This window comes from Thamnophis sirtalis, unplaced genomic scaffold, assembly GCF_051295495.1.
Source record: "Thamnophis sirtalis isolate CommonGarterSnake01/CBP01778 unplaced genomic scaffold, rThaSir2_p1.2 scaffold_1, whole genome shotgun sequence".
Taxonomy (NCBI): domain Eukaryota; kingdom Metazoa; phylum Chordata; class Lepidosauria; order Squamata; family Natricidae; genus Thamnophis; species Thamnophis sirtalis.
Genome location: NW_028261381.1, coordinates 23,733,395 through 23,754,893, shown reverse-complemented (window position 1 = coordinate 23,754,893; position 21,499 = coordinate 23,733,395). Strand labels below are relative to the sequence as shown.

Below are 21,499 nucleotides of genomic sequence, written 5' to 3'. Positions count from 1 at the left end.
AGTGGAAGAACTCTCTAATACAGGTAGAGGAGGTCAACAGCCAGCTGGAGTCCATTTGGCCTGTAGTCTGACTTCAGCCTGGTTGAAGGGCTCATAGCCATTTTTGGTGGAGTCTGGTATGGGACTACTAAACTCATCTAAGACCAACATGTCTACCAGGAGTTCAATATTCCCATCAGTAAGCAAAAATGAGAAAGACAGGTCTTTGACCAGCAACATTTTGGTGGGCAGGTGAGGTGAGGGAGAGGTGAATAGGAGTGAACAGAGCATCCTAATCATATTCTGGCTAAGTTCTGGAAGTAAGTCATGCTGAACTAAGGAGAGCTCAATCCTGTTTGTATATATATATTAAATGAACCATACGGTGGGATTTATGGAACTCGAAGATTTACTAGAGTCAGAGAAAAATAAAGAAAAGGACACACGTTCCTAAAACACCCTTATCTTTCCCCTTCGTGCCCTTGTGACCTCAAGACTGGACTACTGCAACGTGCTCTACATGGGGCAGCCCTTGAAGAGCATTCGGAGACTTCAGCTTGTCCAGAATGCAGCCGCACGAGCGATTGTGGGTGCACCTCGGTTCACCCACGTTACACCTATCCTCCGCGAGCTGCACTGGCTGCCTATTGGTCTTCGGATACGCTTCAAGGCGCTAGTCGTCACTTATAAAGCCCTTCATGGTATTGGATCTGGGTACTTGAGAGACCGCCTGCTGCCGATCACCTTTTATAGACCGATTAGATCCCACAGATTAGGCCTCCTCCGGATTCCATCCGCTGGTCAATGCCGCCTGGCAACCACCCGGAGGAGGGCCTTCTCTGTGGCTGCTCCGGCCCTTTGGAACGAACTCCCCGTGGAGATTCGAACCCTCACCACCCTCCAGGCCTTCCGCAAAGCCCTTAAAACCTGGCTATTCCGACAGGCCTGGGGCTAATGAGTCTTGTCCCCCCTCGAATGGTATGGTTGTTGTGTGCTTTTAAACTATGGTATTGTTTTGTCTGTCTTTTTTATTCCTTATTGTACCCTTCCCCTTTGATGGGTTGTGAGCCGCTCTGAGTCCCCTTCGGGGAAAAGGGAGCATAGAAATTCAATAAATTCAATTCAATTCAATTCAAATAAATACAAATGGGATGCTCCATTGGTTGCATTCCTTGAAAATTGACTTCTCTGTCCAGGTATATCAATTTGGAAGTAAGTCCCACATCTTTCTAAAGCAGGTGAGCAAAGAGGCAGCCAGAATAATTATCTGGAGAGGGTAGTGTACAATTTTCCAAATAGGAAGGATAGTTTCAATTGGGAGGAGGGTGTTGTGATAGCCATCTCTGCCCTGTACTATGTTCAGGGGACTGACTCATTCATTTTCCCATTGATAAGTATTACTAGGTGGGAGGGGGAAAGATGACAGTTTCCACCAATCACTGACCTAAAACTACTCCATGTTATAGTGCATATAGTAGTAGCCTCTTCCCATTTATATCAACCTACCTCGTTATATCTGACAGAGGAGGCATGCTGCAGACATCATCTGCCAGGGACTTACATTTGGTAGGTCCTAGGTGGCAAGATGTCTTTGCTGTGGCTCCCACATTATGGAACATTCTCCATAATGTTCCATAATGAAACTAGGTTCGGCTCCATCTCTTGCTCAGAAATCCCTCAAGACCTGGTTATGTCATCAGTCTTGGAGCTTCTGGGGAATTGGAGATATATCTCAGTGGCTCCATTCTTGAAGTGTATATATTCATTCTCTCTGGTGGCATTCGTATATTTTCAATTTTAATTAACCTACATTTTTTAATATTGACTTTTTATACTTTTTAAATGCTTACTTTTATGTATATATTGTTTTTATTTGATTGTTGTATGCTGCCCAGAGTCACTTCTCATGCAAAGGGATGCTAAATAAATTTGATGAATGAATGAATGAATGAATGAATGAATGAATGAATGAATGAATGAATGAACATTTGACTGACCCTGATCAGAGTCTGATTTGGGTTTTCCAAGAATGCAAGCCACCTTCTGTAACTAACTTTTTCAGAAAAAGCTGCTTTGTACTTCAACTACAAAAAATAACAGAGGTAACTGGGAACTTCTTAACCATAAAATGCTTCCAATAGACACTATTTCACTTCAAGCTCAACATCTCTTTCCCCAAAGTAATTGTCACTCCCCTATTGTGTTTTTCTATCTCTGTGAGTTCTGCTGAAACACAGACTCATGGGATGGGAAGGGATCTTGGAGGTCTTCCAGTTCAGCCTCCATTGGTTGAAAGCCAAGAGAGTCCTCCATTTTCTGTAGACATAACCTCCCTTGCTTGCCATTGGAGCCATCGATGCTATGGTAGCATTTTGAAAAAGAAAGGGAAAGAAACCCCAAACCTTTTCTCTGAAGTTTTTTATAAAGAATATTCACACTACCAGGTTGTTGTTGCTTTTTTCTTAGATCTTAAGTGAGGTGGGAAATGCCTCCATAGTGTCCTGTTTCTACACAAGCATAGAGCCCTTGGGCATCTTTCCCTTTAACTTCGGGCAACTTGCCCTAGGCTGAAGCTCTAAACAAGGGAAGTAGGTCAGCATCTAATCTATAGAGGTGCTTCCTAGTCCATGCAGGTGTCATAAGCAAGATCTTTTGCAGCATGACAGGATCTTATGTGTTCTGAATTGCTTAGAAGGTAACAATAAGACCTGGGTTTTGATGCCACATTTACTAAATATCAGTTTGTTACTATTGCAAACAACAGACAATTCTTGCAGCATACTGAGCCATGACGTCTCCCCCACCCCCTTATTTTGGGTTAGTCTGTTCCGCGATCATATCCATTGTGGTTGCAAGCCCAACTTATCAGGACCTCATCCAAAAAACCAACCTAAATTTGAACGTAGCTAAAGAAGGACTGGACAGCCTGAAGTATGCTGATTTTGATATTGGTCATTAATGAATAGTAACCTTTCCACAGACATTTCTTTATTTTTATATTAGGTTTTGCCACTGTAAAAACAAAACCTGAGGTGGGAGAGGCAGCAAAAAAATGTTGATTAAACTACCAGAGTAGGATAAGCAAAAATCTTAAGGAAAACCCTAATCATGTGCAATGTAAGGAAATTATTATTATGGCTGCATAGCCAAATAATAATTTCTATTTATTATTTATTGACCATTATACTACTACTACTACTACTACTACTACTACTACTACTACTACTACTACTACTACTACTTAATCTTGCATGCCAATTGACTCTCAAGGACTCTAGGCAACTCAAAACCATAAATGAAATTATAATAAAATCAGCAAGAATAAAGATAAAAGATGGTCTCCAACTCTGTGTGGAGTCAGGGCTTAATAAGTATTGAAAACAAATAAATGCAATGCTGCTCCTGTACAATTTTTGTCTATATGCATCACATTTTTTATTCTGTGATAATGTTAAACAGCCTTTGTCTTCAATACTGTTGTCATGCCAATAAAATGGAGCAACATAAAGCTACATATCTTGATCAGCTTGATCCAGTTCAGTTGAAATGTTTGTTACTTTACGCCTTGTTGACCCAACTAAGAAAATAGGAATGATTTGTTTAAATCCGAGTGTTCTAAATTCACTGATTTGGCATAAGCGTGAATAAAGTGCTGGAACTGAATTGGTGCGAACCACCATAATAGAAAACTTCACTATCGTCTTTCAAGCTGATAAAGATGATGATCCTAGTTCCAGTTGCTGGCATTTTGGGCCGCGTAACATTTTTGTAAAATAGTAAGCCAAATAAGAGGAATTTGTCCTCTTCAATCAGGTGTAATTTGCGGTACAGTAAAACAGCATGAGACTTCGCTTAGGCAGATACCCATCTATTGTTAGAATAGATGCTCAATAAGACACATCGTGCAGAAGTACACTACACTGCCGCTCTGATTATTTATACATTAGCCCCTGCTTGCTGCTGATCCACAAAAAAGAAGAAGAGGGGGAGCCTGGCTTGCAATAGACTTTATTTTCCATCCGGCTGGTGTTCTGGAAGGCCTTAAAGTTTGGTTGTTCTCCCGGGCCCTGAGGTAGAATGGGTAGAAGCCCTGGTTAGCTGGGCTTGTCATCATGCTGCCTATGTTTAGGGACTTCTCTTGAATTCTCTTGCCTTCATTTCCTTTATTGTATTTTTTTTAACCTGGTTGTGTTTTTATCTTGTCTTTTTTTTATTGGGAGCCACCCAGAGTCATTTTTAAATCAGGCAGTGCCGAAATCAAATCAAGTGAATAAATACTGCTCTTCGCATTCATGTCCCTCCCTCCTGCCTCAACCTGTTGATCTCTCAATATTTTGGACTACAAGTCCCATTGCTGTCAATGCAACACTATCGTGGAAAGTGGGAGAAACTGATATCATAAATGGAAGGTCCTTTAACACTGAATGTGTGGTACTGATTGCCTAAGAATCTTGTTCCTATTGCCCTGGAATCAAAAGGCTTCTCTGACAATTTTTTTTAGCAGAAAATACTGAGAACAAGGAAAGGAACATTGTAATCAAATATCTGCAAATTGACAGCCACAAATCAAATGATGTTAAAGAAATGGACATTTTTTTAAATGTATGGAAGGTTTTTTGATATTTTCATTATTCATAAGCCCAATTTCCTCTCTCAGTCATACACAGGCACATACATCATTACCTTAGCTAAGAACTGATCATCATCACAAGATAGCCTCCATAAAGTAGGTCTTCTCTGATGGTGGTGTAGTTTTTTGTGCTCCCAATATGCACAGGGATTTGGTTTTGGGGTATTAGCCTGTGCAAAGCATTCAGAGAGATGCATCACAAAAGGGTTTGAGTGTGAGCAAAGGCTCAGGGTGGTGGTTTCTGGGTCATTCCCAGGAAGGAGGACAGCTGTGTGTGCTGGGGCAATTGCCTGCAAAGATTGGTTGGGGGAGTCCACAAAAACCACAGCTGAGTTTTATGGAGGTGGCAGTTGCCCCAGTGCTTCAAGAAGGGAGCAATTTACTCTCAATAAATGGTTTTTGGAAGTGCCCCCTTGAATCATTTGCAGAGAGAACATAGCAGGAAGTGAACAAAAGTCCAGAGGACTTTTTTTCAGTGAAACAAAGATAGGGAGGCTTCAGTTTTATAGCCAACAAATGGTGTGCACACATGTTGTCTGTCACTGGTTTATTTATTCAAATTCTATATCTGCCCATCTCAAGCAATTGACTGTGTGACGAACAATCATAAAACAATTAAATATGGCTACAAAATAATACAAAATTAACTTCGGGTATTCCTTGACTTACAACCATTTGTTTAGTGACCATTTGATGTTATAACGGCCCTGAAAAAAGCGACATGACTGTTTTTCGCACAACCATGGTTACATGGTCAACATTGGAATGCTTGGCGTGTATGTTTTGATGGTTGCAGTGTCCCAGGGTCATGTAATCATCTTTTGTGACCTTCTGGCAAGCAAAGTCGATAGGGAAGCCAGATTCACTTAACAACTGTGTTACTAACAACAACTGCAGTGATTCACGAAAAAAAAAATGTAAAATGGGGCAAAACTCGCTTAACAACTGTCTTGCTTAGCAACAGAAATTTTGAGCTCAATTATGTTCGTAATCACAGGTATCAATACAGCAAGTAAATGGGGTCCTTCACACATACAGGGCTCCAAGCCCAGGCACAAATCCAGGTCTTTAAAACCTTATGAAAGGCCATTCTCAACCCATAAGAGAGAATGTTTCAGAGTGCAAGGGCTACGTTAGAGAAGGCACATTTTCTGTTCCTCGCTGGTCAACTTTCCATGTTAGGAATGCTTCATTAATATTATTCCAAATTAAAGAATCATGTTTTTCTTCAATACATTTAAAGGTTCTGTGCTTAATTTGACAAATTCTTCATATTTCTACAATTGGCTTTCACATCTTTGGTAAGGCATCAGCTAGAGGATTTTAGTCAAATAATTGTTGGAGAAATTAAAATTGATATTCACTTTTTCCTCCCTGCAAAATTCAAGTCTTACTCAAAATTGAGGATCTAAGAACTCTTGTTTCCTTGGCTTCTAGATTTAATCTCTCTACAACAGCCTTGCCACTTCATTCTGCTCTATAATTTGCATAACGTTTGGGATATTACTTTGCCTCCTTTCTCCTTGGGTCTTCTTTCACCTATTATTTCCTCAGCTTCCTGATTTTCAGTTCCTTTCCTATGTTTTTGGACTATCTAAATCTACAGATAGAGTTCTCTCTCATACCACTCATGTCTTCTCCTTCCTAGATTCTTGCTCCAGGTTCCATATCTCCTACTTTCTTGGATCTCTTCCTGCTTTTTGGATGGTCATGCAAACTATTCCTTTCCATAAGAGATTTATTCTAGTCAGAGAATTATCCTTTATTTCTTTTAGTGTAATAAGATTGTACATATGGACAGCTCTGGTTTGATGAGCTTAGTTGTAAAAGCTATTCCATTCATCACAATCATTGAATTAATACAGAAATACAATATAAAGCAGATTTATATATATCAAACTATATTGGGTCAGATCTTTAGACCCAATATAGGAGGTTAAATTGCTCTTGGTGAAGTGTGCTTACTTTTCGCCTCAAGTCAATCTTGCACAATAGCACATCCAATGGCAACACTAAATGACTACAGGATTCCCACTGATTTAAAATGGGCACTAGATTTCAGACACGTATTAGAAACTGCATCCAAATGAATGGAATTGCTTTGAGTGTAGTGGTGGTTATAATATATAAAAACCACATAAATCATTCATACTGAAATTTACACATCCCTTGTTATATCTGTCAACTAGGAATGTGCAAATTATGCAAGGGCTTATTTGAACTAGTTTAGCGGCAATTAATTAGAAGGGATGATTTAGTCAAAGCTTTGAATGGAGGCTTTACATAACCATAACATCATCTCTCTCTCAACCACTGATTTATTGCAGAGATGGGAGAACTTCAGGTCCCTGGATCTCTGTGTTTTAATTTCAACTCCAAAACTAATGGCAGCTTACCCTGTTTCCCCGAAAATAAGACCTTCCCAGATAATAAGTCCAATTGGGCTTTTGAGCGCATGCGCTAAAATAAGTCCTCCCCCCAAAATAAGCCCTCCCTGAAAATATTGCAACACAGCAGCAGCCATGAAGTGACCACTCTTGCTGCCTCCGACACCTCAAAAATAATAAGACCTCCCCCAAAATAAGGCCAAGCGCTTATTTTGGGGGTCAAAAGAAAATAAGACCCTGTCTTATTTTCGGGGTAGTATAAAGCTATGCAGTTAGGATTAAACAATTTGGAAATCAAAACTTATTTGAGTTTCCTAAGATTTTTTTTTTTTATAAAAAAGGCACTTTAATTTTACAAGGTAATAGGCATGAATAAATCCAAATAAAAAATTTATCCAATTATTTTGGCACCAGCAAACGGAGAAAAGTATAGAAATGTAAAAAGGCTGTTGCTCCATTGTTGAATAAACAGACTTATTATTTTCTCTTTAGCATGTTCATTTTTATGTGTAAGTGTGGACACTTAACTTTCTGGCTTCTTTTCATTCACATTTTTCTTGGGGACTCCAATTAAACCTTTCAAATCCCATCAAGACTGATTTTCTACCCCGTCTTTTAACTTCCATGTTCCTATTTCTTTGTGTCATTACTTAACTCCCTATGACTATTTAGGTGATCCATAAAGACATTTCAGCTATCATGCATTTGAGATCTATACTCTGCTGTGCACCAGAATCACGCAAAATACTGTAATCGCTAAAGATTTTTGTTGGTGTGTTGGTAGGCAAGCAGTAGCTAATCTATAGAACCTGTTCAGAAAAATCCATTCAAGGTGTTATCTGTGAACATAATGAAAAGCTATTGACCTACTTCTCCACTTTGCAGTAGTTGGGAGTCTTCTGTATCCTGGTAGCACTTGATTGTGGCCATGCACTCGTGAGCATTGGGGCAAAGGGCACGGCCTCATGTGATGTGTAAAATAAATGGGAGAAAAGAAACCAATTCCTCGCCTTTAGAGACACACAGGTTGGCGTCTTTGAAACAAAACCAACAAGAATATTGGGGTGGGTGGGTGTTGTTGTTAATATGAAAATTGTAATTTTGTAGAGCTGACAATATCTCATGGCAAATGAATTCCATCAACAGACATAATTCTACATATAGACTACATATGCTACAGACTGCTGTTTTTTGTGCATGTCATTTCTTTGTAAAAAAGAAAAAGCACTGGACTCAACTCATGAGTGCCAGTGGTCACAGCCATCTCTATCGTGTTCCTGGGGCAGTGTACAGAATGTACAAATATAGTATTATTTAATGAAAGACCTGGAGTAATAAGACTGTTTCTTCAACTGTCTTTCCTTTTACATGACAGACTTTCAGTTGCTATGGCAAAAATCAAGGGATATTTGCCTTGAACATTCTATAAAATACTCTATACAACATGGTTGCAGTCTTCAAATGTGAGGAAATTGGGAATGTGGGATGTGAAAATATAAAGGTAAAGGTTCCCTTCGCACATATATGCTAGTCGTTCCCGACTCCAGGGGGCAGTGCTCATCTCCATTGCAAAGCCAAAGAGCCAGCACTGTCTGAAGACGTCTCCATGGTCATGTAGCCGGCATGACCGTTATGTGGCACTAGGGATTCGAACCACCTAACTGCCGACCTTTCTGATCAACAAGGTCAGCGTCTTAGCCACTGAGTCACCTTTTGAAACTATATGTAGCACCAATTTTTCCCACAATGCATCTAAAAAGGAGCTAAAATGAGGCCACCAAGCAATAACAAATGTGTTACTGTATATGCATTCATACGCAATCTCAGAGAACTGTAAAAGGTCCTCTCTGTTTTTCTTTTTAAACAAAGAGCAATCCAAAAAGGATTAAACCCAGTTAGCAGCATTAGGAGCCACCATATGCTGAGTGAATTGGAAAATATAAAGACAATGGGAATTGTGGAATCCAGGGGCTCAATGGTTCAATCCTGAGCTATGTATGTTCTCTTATATCGGAACAGTAGGCATTGAATTAGCTTGAACCCTTAACAGTTTATTAATCCAGAGGAAGACACATCCTGTTAGTGATGATGAAGTGGTACTGCAATGGTAGGCAGCAGAGTGCCATCCAGTTGTTTTCAACTATTCCTCCTACTGTTCTTTGCTATTAATCAGGCTGGCTGAATTTGATCAACATTTGGAGTTCCTTACCCCAATGCGCTGCAACATTTGTTTGCATTCTAATCTCAGGTTGGTAAACTGATGTTTTCACTTCCACTCATAATTGGCAATCTTTGCCCTCATTCCTATTATGCTTTCGACATAATATATTGGACAAAAACTTCACCCTTATTTAACTAATGTAAAAGATCATTCTAGTACCGCATGCCTAATTATTATGTTCATTACATTTAAAGCTGTTTTTTGGGGGGGGGAGGGGGGAGAGGTAATGGCTCAGCAGTTAAAGAGTTTGTCTGCCAGAAAGGTGACAGCTTGGGTTCAAGACCTAAGCACCACACAGCAGGGTGAGCTCCCTTTACGTGTCCCAACTCCTGCCAAACTAGCAGTTTGAAAGCATGCAAATGCAAGTAGATAAATAAGTACCACTTTGGTGGGAAGGTAGCAGCATTTTGTGCACCTTAGCAATAATCATGGACAACATTGGCTCCTTCAGCTAAGAAACATTAGATGAACACCACCACCTAGAGCTGTGATGGTAAACCTATGGCACCTGTGCCTGAAGTGGTGCCTGGCATGCACGGTGTCATCTGTTCCTCTTCTGGGTTTCTTGCACACGTGCCAATCAGCTGGCAGTGCCAGAAACCGGAAGAGTTGGTCTTCCGTTTTCCGGCATGAGCATGCGCGCCAGCCAACTAATCGGCACATGCGCACCAGTAACTGGAAGTCTTGCTGGCTGGCATGGACATGCAGAAACCAGAAGTTCATTTTCTGCCCTGCACATGCCCCCTGGGCAGCTCTTCTTCATGGTCACGGCCCAGATGAGCATGTGCACAAAGTGCTCTTTTTTTGGCACTCTGTGCTGCACATGCACACATGTGCTGCCCTTTTGGCACTCGGTGCCGAAAAGGTTCGCCCTCACTGATGTAGAGTCAGACAGGAGTGGACCTGAAAAACCTTTACCTTTACTTTATATTTAAAACCACAAGCACACAAAGCTATTAACAGATCCCTAACCTTTGCAAACGCTTGCTAATGTGGGTAAGTGCTGCTTTTAAAAATATTTTATTTTAAAACTCCATAGGCAGGGTTGGCGACAATACTTTGCCAGGCCTTAGCTTCCAATGTAATCCAGTGGAGACAGCAACATAGTTTTTATTTAAGTGCATGAAACAGCGTTTGAGAAAAGAAGTTGCCTGTCATCTCTATTGTACTTCCTGCCTGTGCTCTGGGAATGCCTTTAAAGGAAAACGGCAATCTTCAGGTTGCTGAGTTTCTTTTGAATGAAAAGCAACAGTTGCCCAGCTCTTCTGATTCTGCAAATTCTGGAGATAGGGCCAACTCCACTCAACTAAAGGGAACTGTGGCTGTGGTTCTGTTTAAGACCAGAGATGAGCCTATCGATTTGGGCAGTTTCAGGTTGGGCCTTCCTCATTTTTGCAAATAGATTGCTTGCTTCATCAAATATATGAACTTATTTTGTAAAGAAATCAGAATTTAACATGTGGATGTATTCTGAAACCTATTGCTTCAAATGTGGATTTTTCTTTTCGGTAGTGCAGTGTATCTTACCTATTTTGATTATTTTTATTCATTTGTATCCCACCTTAAATTATTTTGACCAATACGTCAAAGCAGCGAACAGATCCAATACACCTTCCTCCTTCTGTTTTCCACACAACAACAATCCTGTGTGGTGGGTTGGGCTGAGAGAGAGTGGCTGGCCAAGGTGACCCAGCTGGCTTTCATGGCTAAGGCATGTCTAGAACTCAGTCTCCGGCTTTCTAGCCCACTGCCTGAACCATTTGATCAAACTGACTTTAATATAGGTGTTTTGTGTAATTTTTTCCCTAATATACTGTGTTTCCCTAAAAATAAGACAGGGTCTTATTTTCTTTTGACCCCCGAAACAATCACTTGGCCTTATTTTCAGGGAGGTCTTATTATTTTTGAGGTGCAGGAGGCGGCGAGCATGTTCACCTCAGGGCTGCTGCTGTGTCGCAGTATTTTCGGGGAGGGCTTATTTTCAGGGGAGGGCTTATTTTAGCGCATGCGCTCAAAAGCCCGATTTGGCTTATTATACGGGGAGGTCTTATTTTCGGGGAAACAGGGTATTTTTAATTATTGAGGTGTATTGTAAATTCTGCACATTTTGAACTATGGCAAAAAAAATTGGTTCAAATAATGCATTGAAACTGTGAAAGTAGGTAAGTTCATAGTCAAATACAAACTAAAATTCTCTCCTCTCTCTATTTAAGGCAGGATTATAGAAAGCAACAAATAAGAATTGAAAGCACTACAGCTGCAAAATCTTCCTTTTATAAATGCTTGTATGCCTAAATTACATAAATTTGGATACAGATTCTCAGCTTATGAGTACTGATGTAATGCTTGGTGGATTTGAAGTAATTCTAATTTGGTAATCCTCTGTCAGTTCCTGGACAAATGTAATTGTTTTTTAAAGTTCCTGATTTTTAGGGCCAGGATAACCTTCAAAAAGACAGGATTATCTTGCAAAGCTCTTAGCACAAGTTAATACCTTCCTAGGTCTTAATGGAGATCCCCATTAATAACATTCTCCATCTCAATTTCCCTTTTTATTATGGAGACTGAACAGCAGAGTATTCTGCTATTTCAGAAATGAAAGGAAGTCTTGAGTTTTAGGAATATACGAGAATGTGCTTTTCTGTCAGAAAGTGGTAGCGTCAGGATCATCAGCTGTGTTCTTTTGTGAAAAAGTGGTAATGATATATTTAACAAAATGCATTCTTCTGAATTTGGAAATGGTTTGTATTAAACATGTCTATCTTTTTTTTAAAGCAACATTGCCCATCAAAATGGTTTTCAAGTCTGCCCTTACATTGGTGGTCATGGGATAGGAACGAACCTACATAGTAATCCTGAAGTTTGGCATCATGGTAAGAGGGTCCCCTCCTTAATTTTTCCATGGTTCTTTGAATACCTTACATTATAATTGCATCCAACTGCAAAAGGGTTGTGCTCCTGCCAGTACATAAACTTTTTTGTCACTTTTCTTAGAAATAATTTTCCCTTTGCTTACTCAATGGAAGTTAATGGACTTTAAGGGAAAATTCAAATGAACAAATCAGAAACATGAGCAAACAGAATCAGTATCCAGAATTGTGGGAGACATTTTTCTTTCCACACCAATTCAAAATGCTTACTATTGGCAATAAGCCTCTAGGGCCGGGGTGTCAAACTCGCGGCCCTCAAGTCAGATGCGTCACACACTGGCCAAGCCCACCCTCGGTTACGACAACATGATGCTGTGCGTTTGCCACCCCTGCTCTGGGGGCCTTCTGGTTTCCCATAAACCAAGGCTTGCTTGAGAAATACAAAGGTTTTGTAGTTCCCACTCACCATGATAAATCATAGTTTGTTGAACCAGTCATAGGGATCAGGTGTTTTGAAAAACACTAACCTTATGACAAGATTTCCACTGTAATTGCAATGCTTATAACTAAGGTGTGTATGTTGCATTAAGCCAAACTAAATCGCATATGACTTCGTGCAGCCTTTTGCAAACTAGGGCCTTCCGAGTGTGTTGGAATTGCCCATCTCCAGGAGACAGGTTGGGAAAAGATAGCTTTCTACAATACAGGGCCCCAATTGGTATCTACAGCAATTGACTTAAGGCCATTAACTTTAGACGTTAATGGAAGAAAGAGGATACACTATGGCTCTCCTTCGAGACATGACTTCTGTGCAAAGAGCAGGATGGGGAAGCAGAATCAGAAATGCTAGTTTCCATTTGATACTGAATGCCACACATTTCTTTTGTCATCTGTCTTCAGATTTGTGCAGATTACTTATCCACATAAAAATGTATTGCTTAAAAGACAGCTCTTGACGATAATCCCTCAGCACCCCACACTTTTCCTACATTGGGAATTGGAACATAAGCAGCATTTGGGGCTAAATCTAAAATAACTAAATAAAAACTAGAGGGGAGTGGGTAGAGGGAGAATATTAGCATCTTTTCACTTCTACTTGGAAGTAACTTTGTGTTATTTATTTTCAAGTAACGATACTGAGGAATCCAGGTGTGAAGATAATAGGTGGACTCCACTCTTTGTGCAAAATAATCATTCACCTAGATCTCCTTTAGTTTCCTTGACTTTCCAACCAAGTAGGGTGATTTTGATTTAAAATCTGAATGAATTTCTTTCCTCTGATATTTTTTTTCATTCTGACTAGATGAATGCTTAGATTATTCCACTGTTCCCCCAAAGTAGTTTCAGAATCAAGTGCAAACCTCAAATTGGCCAGTCCTGTCTTCTGAATTCTGACAAATTGGCCAGTCCTGTCTCCTGAATTCAGAATACTCTAGGACGGATGAGCAGCTTTGCAGGGCAAAGATGGGCTTAGCTAGGGGATGGTCCTGTTTGAGAGAAACACAATTTCTAGCAAAAGACCATGTTTTTATTTGCCTAGGTAATTTTAAAAGTTTCTCTTTTATTTTGTAGCAAACGAAAACAATGTATTAATGGAGAAGGGAATGGCATTCACAATAGGTTAGTTATGGTTTGTATTGAAATGGTTGTTAACATCTTGGCGCAATCTTACTGTTCAATTGGATTTTCTTTCTCCGGAGTCATTAGATGCTATTGTTTTAATAGAACAATACCCAAGCACCTCTGTTTGAATGTTGAATGTCTTAGTATACTATAATGTCTCATAGTTATTCTAAATTCATTGGATATGATTTCTATTTGCATTTTCAACACTATCTACATTTGTTAGTTTTAATTTTTTTTAAAAAAATATCACTGACTTCTGATTTTAATATATATTTTCTTTATTAAATTGGCATGCTGCCCACCTCTCTATTCAGAGGTGAGATGGCTTCATTACCTGAGATAGTGTTCATTTGTCCCGAGCAGAACAGCTGCCCCCTGACTATTCTGTGCAGTAGAGCCTTGGTTGGAGACTTCAGGAAGAGCTGGCTCAGGGAGGCATCGAACAAGGGGGAAATTGGAGAGCTGACAATGCCTCAGTCCATCCTAAGGATAGATTTAGATGGTGTCATGACAGCCCAGTGGGTTTTGGGAGGAAGGGAAGTTGAGCTCACAGTAAGAGGTCAGTTTGAAGGCTGATTCCCCCCAAATATCAGATTAACCACCCAACTCTCTGGGAACAATTATGCCCCTTTATTGGAGCCCAGGAGCTGCCCTTCTGTCATTTTGGCTGAGTAGCCAGTCAGCAGCCCTCACCTGGGAGATTGAACACGCTAAATACCAATCATCAAGAGCTTATCAGGGGGTGGAAAGAGAGAGGAAAAAATGTATTCCTCACTCACGGCGTGCCTAAATGGTACAGCAATTAAGGGGAAATAAGAAAATTGTTGTTTTGCTGATTTAATGAACATTTTAAAACCTGCTTTTAAAAAAATCAAATATTTCCATCCTGCCTGCTCTTTGGAGGAAAGTGGCTGGGGGCTTTGGTTGTTATGATCCACGAGGATCTTAATTAAAGCTTGATTAAAATGCCCTTCTTCCACCTTTTGAAACAGGGACACGCATCCAGGTTCTAGCTTGAGGGTTGCTATGCTTTCCTCCACCGATAGCAACTGCTTTTGTGATTGGGGTTTTTTGAGCGATGGCTCAAGTAAAATTCAATATGGTTTATCTGGACAAACTGGCCCTTGGAGGGTTAGGAAGGACAAGCTTGCAAATCACTATAATACTTATTTAATTCTCTGTTTGTCGTATCAGAGCCTGTAATAATGGAAGGATTGACTGAATGTTATCTCCTGGATGATGATTGGACTCTGATAAGCGCAGACCTCAAAAGGTGGTAACTTTCCTGTTGTCATTTCAATTCTCAGTTTAATTGATAATTCCCTAATTGGACATTTTGCTGTTGGTTCTCATGCATTTTCCCTTCAAAATAGAATTCCAGGACCACCTTGTCCCCCTAACTAGCTGCTTCTCTTTCAGATCAGCCGTGTTTGAGCACACCATCGTCATTACAGACAAAGGAGCAGAAATCCTGACCCTCCTGGCTGAGGAAACTTAAGAGCCACCAGCTGGCAGAAGAACCTTTTTCCTGTGGTGCTCCCGGGAGAAGCTGGCACGAAGGGGCTGTATCAACCCATTTATTTATTTAGGGGAGCTGCTTTCTTGCAGGATCCTCAAAGGACACTAATGTAAAGTGGATAATCTTTGAACAAAGCATGTAGCCTCTTCTACTCTACAACCATTATATATATATATAAACACCCCCCTCCTTTCCTAAAAAAAAACAAAACCTGAGGATGTGTTTCTCTGCCCTTCCTTGTTTTGGTTTCTTATGTTTTGTTTCAAGGCTGTTCCTAGTTCCTGTGGCAGTGCCCACATGTTTACATAGCCAAATGGGTTTTTCCCCCCAAAGACATGAAAACAACAGCAAAGCAAAGGGGCAACTTCATTTCTTGTGGCTTTGCAGCCACTTACATTTTTAGCAACCGTATCAGAACCTTCAGACCAAACAACCCTCCTTTACCAAACAGAAAAAAAGTGGTTTTTACTGTATTACTGCGACTCTGAGTTACTCCAAGGGGTGACCTTATTCCTTGAGGAAGAAAGGACCTTGCCTAAACTGGTGCCCCTTTTCCCAGGACTCCAGCCTGAACCTCCCATCTTTACTGCAGAGGGATTGTTTGATCTGTGGCTTTCGGTACCCCAAATCCCTAGCAAGGAAAAGAGAATTCTGGAGGCTTGGCCATTGAAGACTTGGGGGGGGGGCAGTACTGACTACCCAGAAGAAGGACTGCCTCTGACTTTTCCCCCATTCCCTTCTGCCTGCCAGGAGCAGCCTGGCTGTGGTGGCTTCTGCTAGTTGCGCTCTAAACACACACCCTGGCCCATCTTCAGAACCAGGAGGGAGCAGACGTCTCTTGCTATCCCGGGTGTTAAGGGCCTTCCCGAGGGGAGCTGCTGGGATCTCCAGGCAGGCCATAAAGACTTCAGCGGGGTATTGGGGGGGGGCAAGCGGGAGTGGGTCGGGCGGAAGCTTGTAGCAGGATCGGCTGAGCTAAAGGCGAGCCAAGAAGGAAAGTTATGGGGAAGAGGGGAGGCAACAGAAATACAGGTACAGTTGCGATGCAAACGAGCTTGGATGGGGCAAATAAGCTGGGAAGGGAGAAGGGGGAATCCCCTGACTGGGCTCGGCGTCCGTCCATCACCTGAAATTCACTTTTCGGCTGGTAACAATTATGCCAAAGCCTGGAGCTCACACACACACACACCCCGCACGGGTACTCCGGCTTCGTTCACGTCGAGCCCAAGCTACGTTTGCCAAGTTTCCCTCTGTGAAGCCGACTCTTTAACCTGGCCCCTGGGGCTACTTCAGGAGTCCCCATCAAAGCGAATCGTGCACTGACGGACAACCCCAAAATTGGCTTCGTTTAGAAAATAACATTAAACCGGCAGGACTGGGCTTTGAAACCAGATTTTGACAAACTCGTTAACGAGTTTTTGCCCCCCGTTCGACGCCCTCCCAGGTGGGGTAGCGGGAGGGCGGTCACCAAAATAATAATTGACTTAGTTTTGTTTGAAGTTTTTATTTAAAAAATTATCTGCTCGTTCTCGGATAATCAATTATTTTCGGGTACTGGTCGTTGTGAATGAAACTTTGGTCGTGTGTACTAGGATAAGAAAGGTCTCCGGGACAGAAGTCAAAATTTTGATGAGGACTTTAGGAATATGCAACCTGGCGATAAGCTATGGTTGAGTAAATAAAATTGTCTCGATTCACACAAGTCTCTAAGTCACACATCCTAGTTTACGAATGGCTGAGATTCCACGATTACTTTGTAAACAACGAGGCCTCCTTGCATATAAATGATTGGAAAGATTACAAGTAGAGGGATTTTTTTTTCTTTCGTTTGAAGGAATCGTAAGGACGGTTTTCCAGACTTGCGCTCCTCCAGAGCTCCCCTATTCTCCTGGACCAATGTGTGCCTGTGTATAATGGAAGGTCTTAGAGTACCAGGGTGGAAGATCCAGCTTTTGGACTGGATTCTCACAATAGCTCGATTAGATCATTGACATTAAACATCTCGCGCATCATGTGAACTACCGGTAGTTATAAAGCTGGATGCGGACTGGAGCTTACCCAGGCTAGGCAAACTCAATTCAGGGGATTAATTCAGCAACCAAATTAAGCGAGTGCTGTTGGATGCTTCGGCAAATTTGATTCCCTCATTTCCCGGATAACTCAAGAGTGGGAGGGGAGACGCCCCCGCGCTTTAAGCAACAGAGAATAATAGAATAGGAATATATAATATAGAATAGAATAGAATAATATACAATATAGAATGGAATGGAATAATGGGATGGAATGGAATAGAAGAATAGAATAGTAGAATATAGAATAGAATAATAGAATACAATATAGAGTAGAATAATGGAATGGAATAGAATAGAATATAGAATAATAGAATACAATGTATAATATAATATAGAATAGATTAGAATAATAGAATAGAATAATAGAATAGAATAGATGGAAGGGATCCTGGGTGTCTTCTAGTCCAGCCCCCATGGGAAGGTAAGGTCAGGAACCAGTATGTCAACCCAGTCAATTGTGCAAAGAAAGTCTAAACCCGTTTACCTCAAAGGACTTGGGTGAAGCATCTGGCTTCACATTCTGTGGGCCCTTTTGAGTTCAGAGCACCAATGGGCTCTTCAAGAGGCGAAACTTCAGCCAGGCGATTTCTCAGGTCGCTTTTCTTTCTATTAAAGGGCATATACCAAGGACACCAGCTCCCGCAACCTATAGTCCATGTGGCACTGCAATTCACTAGCTCCCAACTATAATAAATTCATGAGGTTTCAAGGTGGCACAAGGCTCTTTGATTGCATCCGCTTCCTCTGGGAACCTCCCTGCCCCCACCATCATTAAACCATCATGCTAAACCTTGCATTTACAAACTATGTTTTATGATTTCACTAGTATCTGAAACCAGCCATTGTGGGTTAACACAATAAAATATTGATGAAACCAAATCAAGGCTTAGCAGGCTGTGTCAATATTTACTTGGCGTTAGATGAGAAAAAGCCTTGTTTGTATAAAATAGAACTACATCTGGCCTTCCACTCTGGGTTGGAGTGAAAAGATAATCCGACAGGCTTTTGAGTAGTTGCCCAAGACTTTCTAAGTAGGTAAGACTTTTGAAGTGTCTGGAGCAAGTTGGGTGTGAGGTCCTAGACAACACTATGCTTCCTACTTATTTCAGTGGAAGAACTAAAATTTGATATAAAAGTCCCAAGCCTTTTATGTATTTCCATGAGAGTGAGTGCTACGGAATCCAGAGAGATTGACTACTGAGTAGCTATGCCTAGGTTTAAGGGTACATCTTCTGCATTGGGACAGCATCTCTCACTCTTTAATTGCAGCCTTCCCAGAGGGTTACTCCCCCCCCCCTCAGGTTAATTTTATTAGGACTGCAGGATTTTACCAACTGCTGTGGTAACAAGCTGTTTGCCTAGCAATTAGACTGAGGTAGCAGCATTTATGATACACATTTATAATCCTAATGATTAAGGTGATTGCAGAAAGGTTTGTTTTGTGTGTGTGAGAGAGGGGGGGGGAGAGATTGCTGTCGAATAACGAAGTTTGGGAAGTTCTGTGCTTGGTTGGCACTTCCCTTTTCCAACTCCCTCCCTCTGCGGGGTCTGAATACAAAGTTGGTAGATCTCTAGATGAAACCACTCTTTTCCTTCCCTGGCCTCCTACCCCCTCCAGGAACATTTCTCAAGCACTTCGGGGCCTTCAGAGCACCAGCCTCTCAAAACGACTTTGGCCCAATTATTTCATCATAATGTCCCTTTGCTCCGATCATAAAGAAATGCAGAAAACAAGCAAAATTGAAGCCAATTTCAAAGCAGCACATTTTCTCTCTCTTCCCCACTCCCCGTATGCACAACGTGGCTTCTACACGTGCAATCGTTACACGTATTTTCTCAAAGCCCTTAGGGATAAACGGACTGTGAGTTCCACAGGAGAGAGTTAAACTTAAAACGAAGTTAAGCTTTGGGGCGATCGGTTTGGGGTTTCTGTCAGCCCCAGCGGACGGGGAAAGGGGAAGCCCCCTCCGCCCCCGTAGGGTCCCGGGTCCGCCCAGCATCATAGCCAGAGTTGGACAGGTTTTATTAGAATGGGTTACCAGACCCGATTCAATGTTCGTGGATTCGGCCACCTCCACCACTGAATTTCAAACAAATTCTAACACAAAAGTCGACGGAAAGGAAACACCCCCTTCCCCCCGATAGGTTTCAACTTAAAAAGCACGTCCGGCTAAGTTCAACGGGGTTAAATTCAGTGTAAGGGCCCAACCGATGCCGCCGCCTGAGCATCGAAACTGAATTGCGCGCAAATCAGAGGGACTTTTCCACCAGAGGATCCCGCGATTCAGACCAGCGCGTTGGCGCGGAATCGGGGCAGATTTCCAGCGCGTGAGAGAGTGCTATACCCCCCCCTGCCCCCCCTCCCTCCAACCCATTTGGCAAGGCCGGCGCAAATTTAACCTTCCTCTCTAGGGCATCTCTAGCAACCCCACAAGGCGCTTCCCCCGAAAACTCTCATTCTCCCGCAGGAAGGAAACCTGCGGGGCCGGAGACTGGGACGCCAGAACCGCCCTCCTTGTAAACGGGTTTCCCTCCCCTCTCTCAGCGCACCACCCCCCCGGCTAGGCTGGCTTCCTCTCCATCGCAGCTGGAAAATCCATCCGATTGCCTCAATGAGGACTAGGAGACTGAGTCTGCACTCCAATTGTATTCCAACCAAGAAGTGCCCGGACTCCGGGCTGGAAGGCAACTCGCCCCCCAATTCCCCCTCCCCTCCAGCCACCTCCAAACTTTCTCCCAGTTTGGAAAAACACTTTGGAGAACTTCAAAAAACACCAACTTAAGGTTCGATTTCCAGATAAAAGAAAATCTTCCCTTCCCTGCTGGGCTCCACACCGCTTCCCTTCTCCCCACCCGAGCAAGACCCCACCACCACTTACGCGCTCCAGGTCCAGGTGTGGACAAGGCGGGCTGAGTCGCCAGGTGCGTTGCGGTGGGCACCGAGGGCGCCGCTCTTTCCTGCTGTGGTTGGAGGGGGGGGGGTGGGAAGGCAGAAGGGGCTCCAAGCCGCGGAAAGAGATCCAAGGAGGCAGGTGGCCCTTGCTTAGCCCGGCTCTCCAGAGCCCCTCGGAAGTGGCTGCTTATGGGGTGGGGGGCAGCGTTATAGTGTGGCCTTACAGCCCTCGCCTCTGCCCGCCACCGTCGCCTTCTAGTAAGCGCAGGCTTCTGAAAAGCAGCCAGCCAGCCAGCCAGCCGGCGGGGAGGGGAGGCCTCTCCCCCCCCCCCATTAATATCTATAACGCCACCCGCAATGCAATTTGTCTGCATGCTCATTTTTACTGGTGATCTCCCTTTGCCAAAAAAAAGGGGGGGAGTGGGCTTGATTACAGAGCCGGGGTTCCGTGCGCGCCCTCGACGCGCCGAGGTGGAAGCGAGCGGGGCAGGCAGGGAAGGGAGAAGCGGAGCTCAGGCCAAAGAGGAGCGCGTGCGTGTCTCGGGGGGCTCGTGCGTGCACGTGGGGGTGAGTGAGTGTGCGTGTGATACACACACATATATTTATATATTTCTCCCCCTCCCGTTGTTTAAAACACGCCAAAGGCTTTGCGCGCGCCGCTATTAGTGTTAAATATATGGCTAATTATGCGTATGAGAATTAAACATCAGTGTTATGCTAATGGGGGCGCCTTCAGCTGTGGATCAGAGCACTTGAGACTAGCATTTAATCAAGTGAATCAGTAACTAATACAGCTGCACGTGTGAACTTTCCGCAAGATCAGCCCTCTCCCCACCCTTAACCCCCTCCCCTCTCCCCCAGGACGGCCCGGCATCTCAATCTATACACATACACACAAGCACGGATCGTGAAATGAGGAGCGAAATAATTAGCCGCCGATGCTTTCTAATTATTAGACCTCGGAAAGTCAGTGGAGATTGCACCCCGGAGGCCTCGCCTGGCGACGGCGTGGAAACTATTTTGATGCTTTGCTCAACTGGAGGCAATGGGGGGAGGGGGAATAGAGGAAGGAAGGAAGGAAAGGAGGAAGGAAGGAAGGAAGGAAGGAAGGAAGGAAGGAAGGAAGGAAGGAAGGAAGTTTGTAGAAACAGACCAGGTCACTTCAGCCCACAGCCTCCCCCTTTTTCTGTGCCACTTGTATTTGAAAGTAGCCCCGTTGTTCTCAGAGAGGGGGTGGAGACATCAAGTTGGCACCCCCCCCTTTCATTTTCAGGCCAATTCCTAGGAAAGCAAACGTTTCTT

General features: G+C 42.7%; 1 protein-coding gene and 1 long non-coding RNA gene across 2 annotated transcripts in view; one reads left to right on the top strand and one right to left on the bottom strand.

Moving 5' to 3' along the window:
* Positions 1-15,391, top strand: part of METAP1D (methionyl aminopeptidase type 1D, mitochondrial) — an 80,553-nt gene extending 65,162 nt beyond the window's left edge. Inside the window, exons 7-10 of the mRNA XM_014054184.2 lie at positions 11,993-12,090; positions 13,660-13,707; positions 14,908-14,986; positions 15,133-15,391. Coding sequence (XP_013909659.2) covers positions 11,993-12,090; positions 13,660-13,707; positions 14,908-14,986; positions 15,133-15,211 — 304 coding nt within the window. The 3' untranslated portion in view covers positions 15,212-15,391. The remainder of the gene's footprint in view (positions 1-11,992; positions 12,091-13,659; positions 13,708-14,907; positions 14,987-15,132) is intronic.
* Positions 1-20,239, bottom strand: part of LOC148049358 (uncharacterized) — an 80,965-nt gene extending 60,726 nt beyond the window's left edge. Inside the window, exon 1 of the long non-coding RNA XR_015695902.1 lies at positions 20,184-20,239. This is a non-coding gene — a long non-coding RNA (uncharacterized LOC148049358). The remainder of the gene's footprint in view (positions 1-20,183) is intronic.
* Between the last annotated feature and the right edge of the window lie 1,260 nt (positions 20,240-21,499).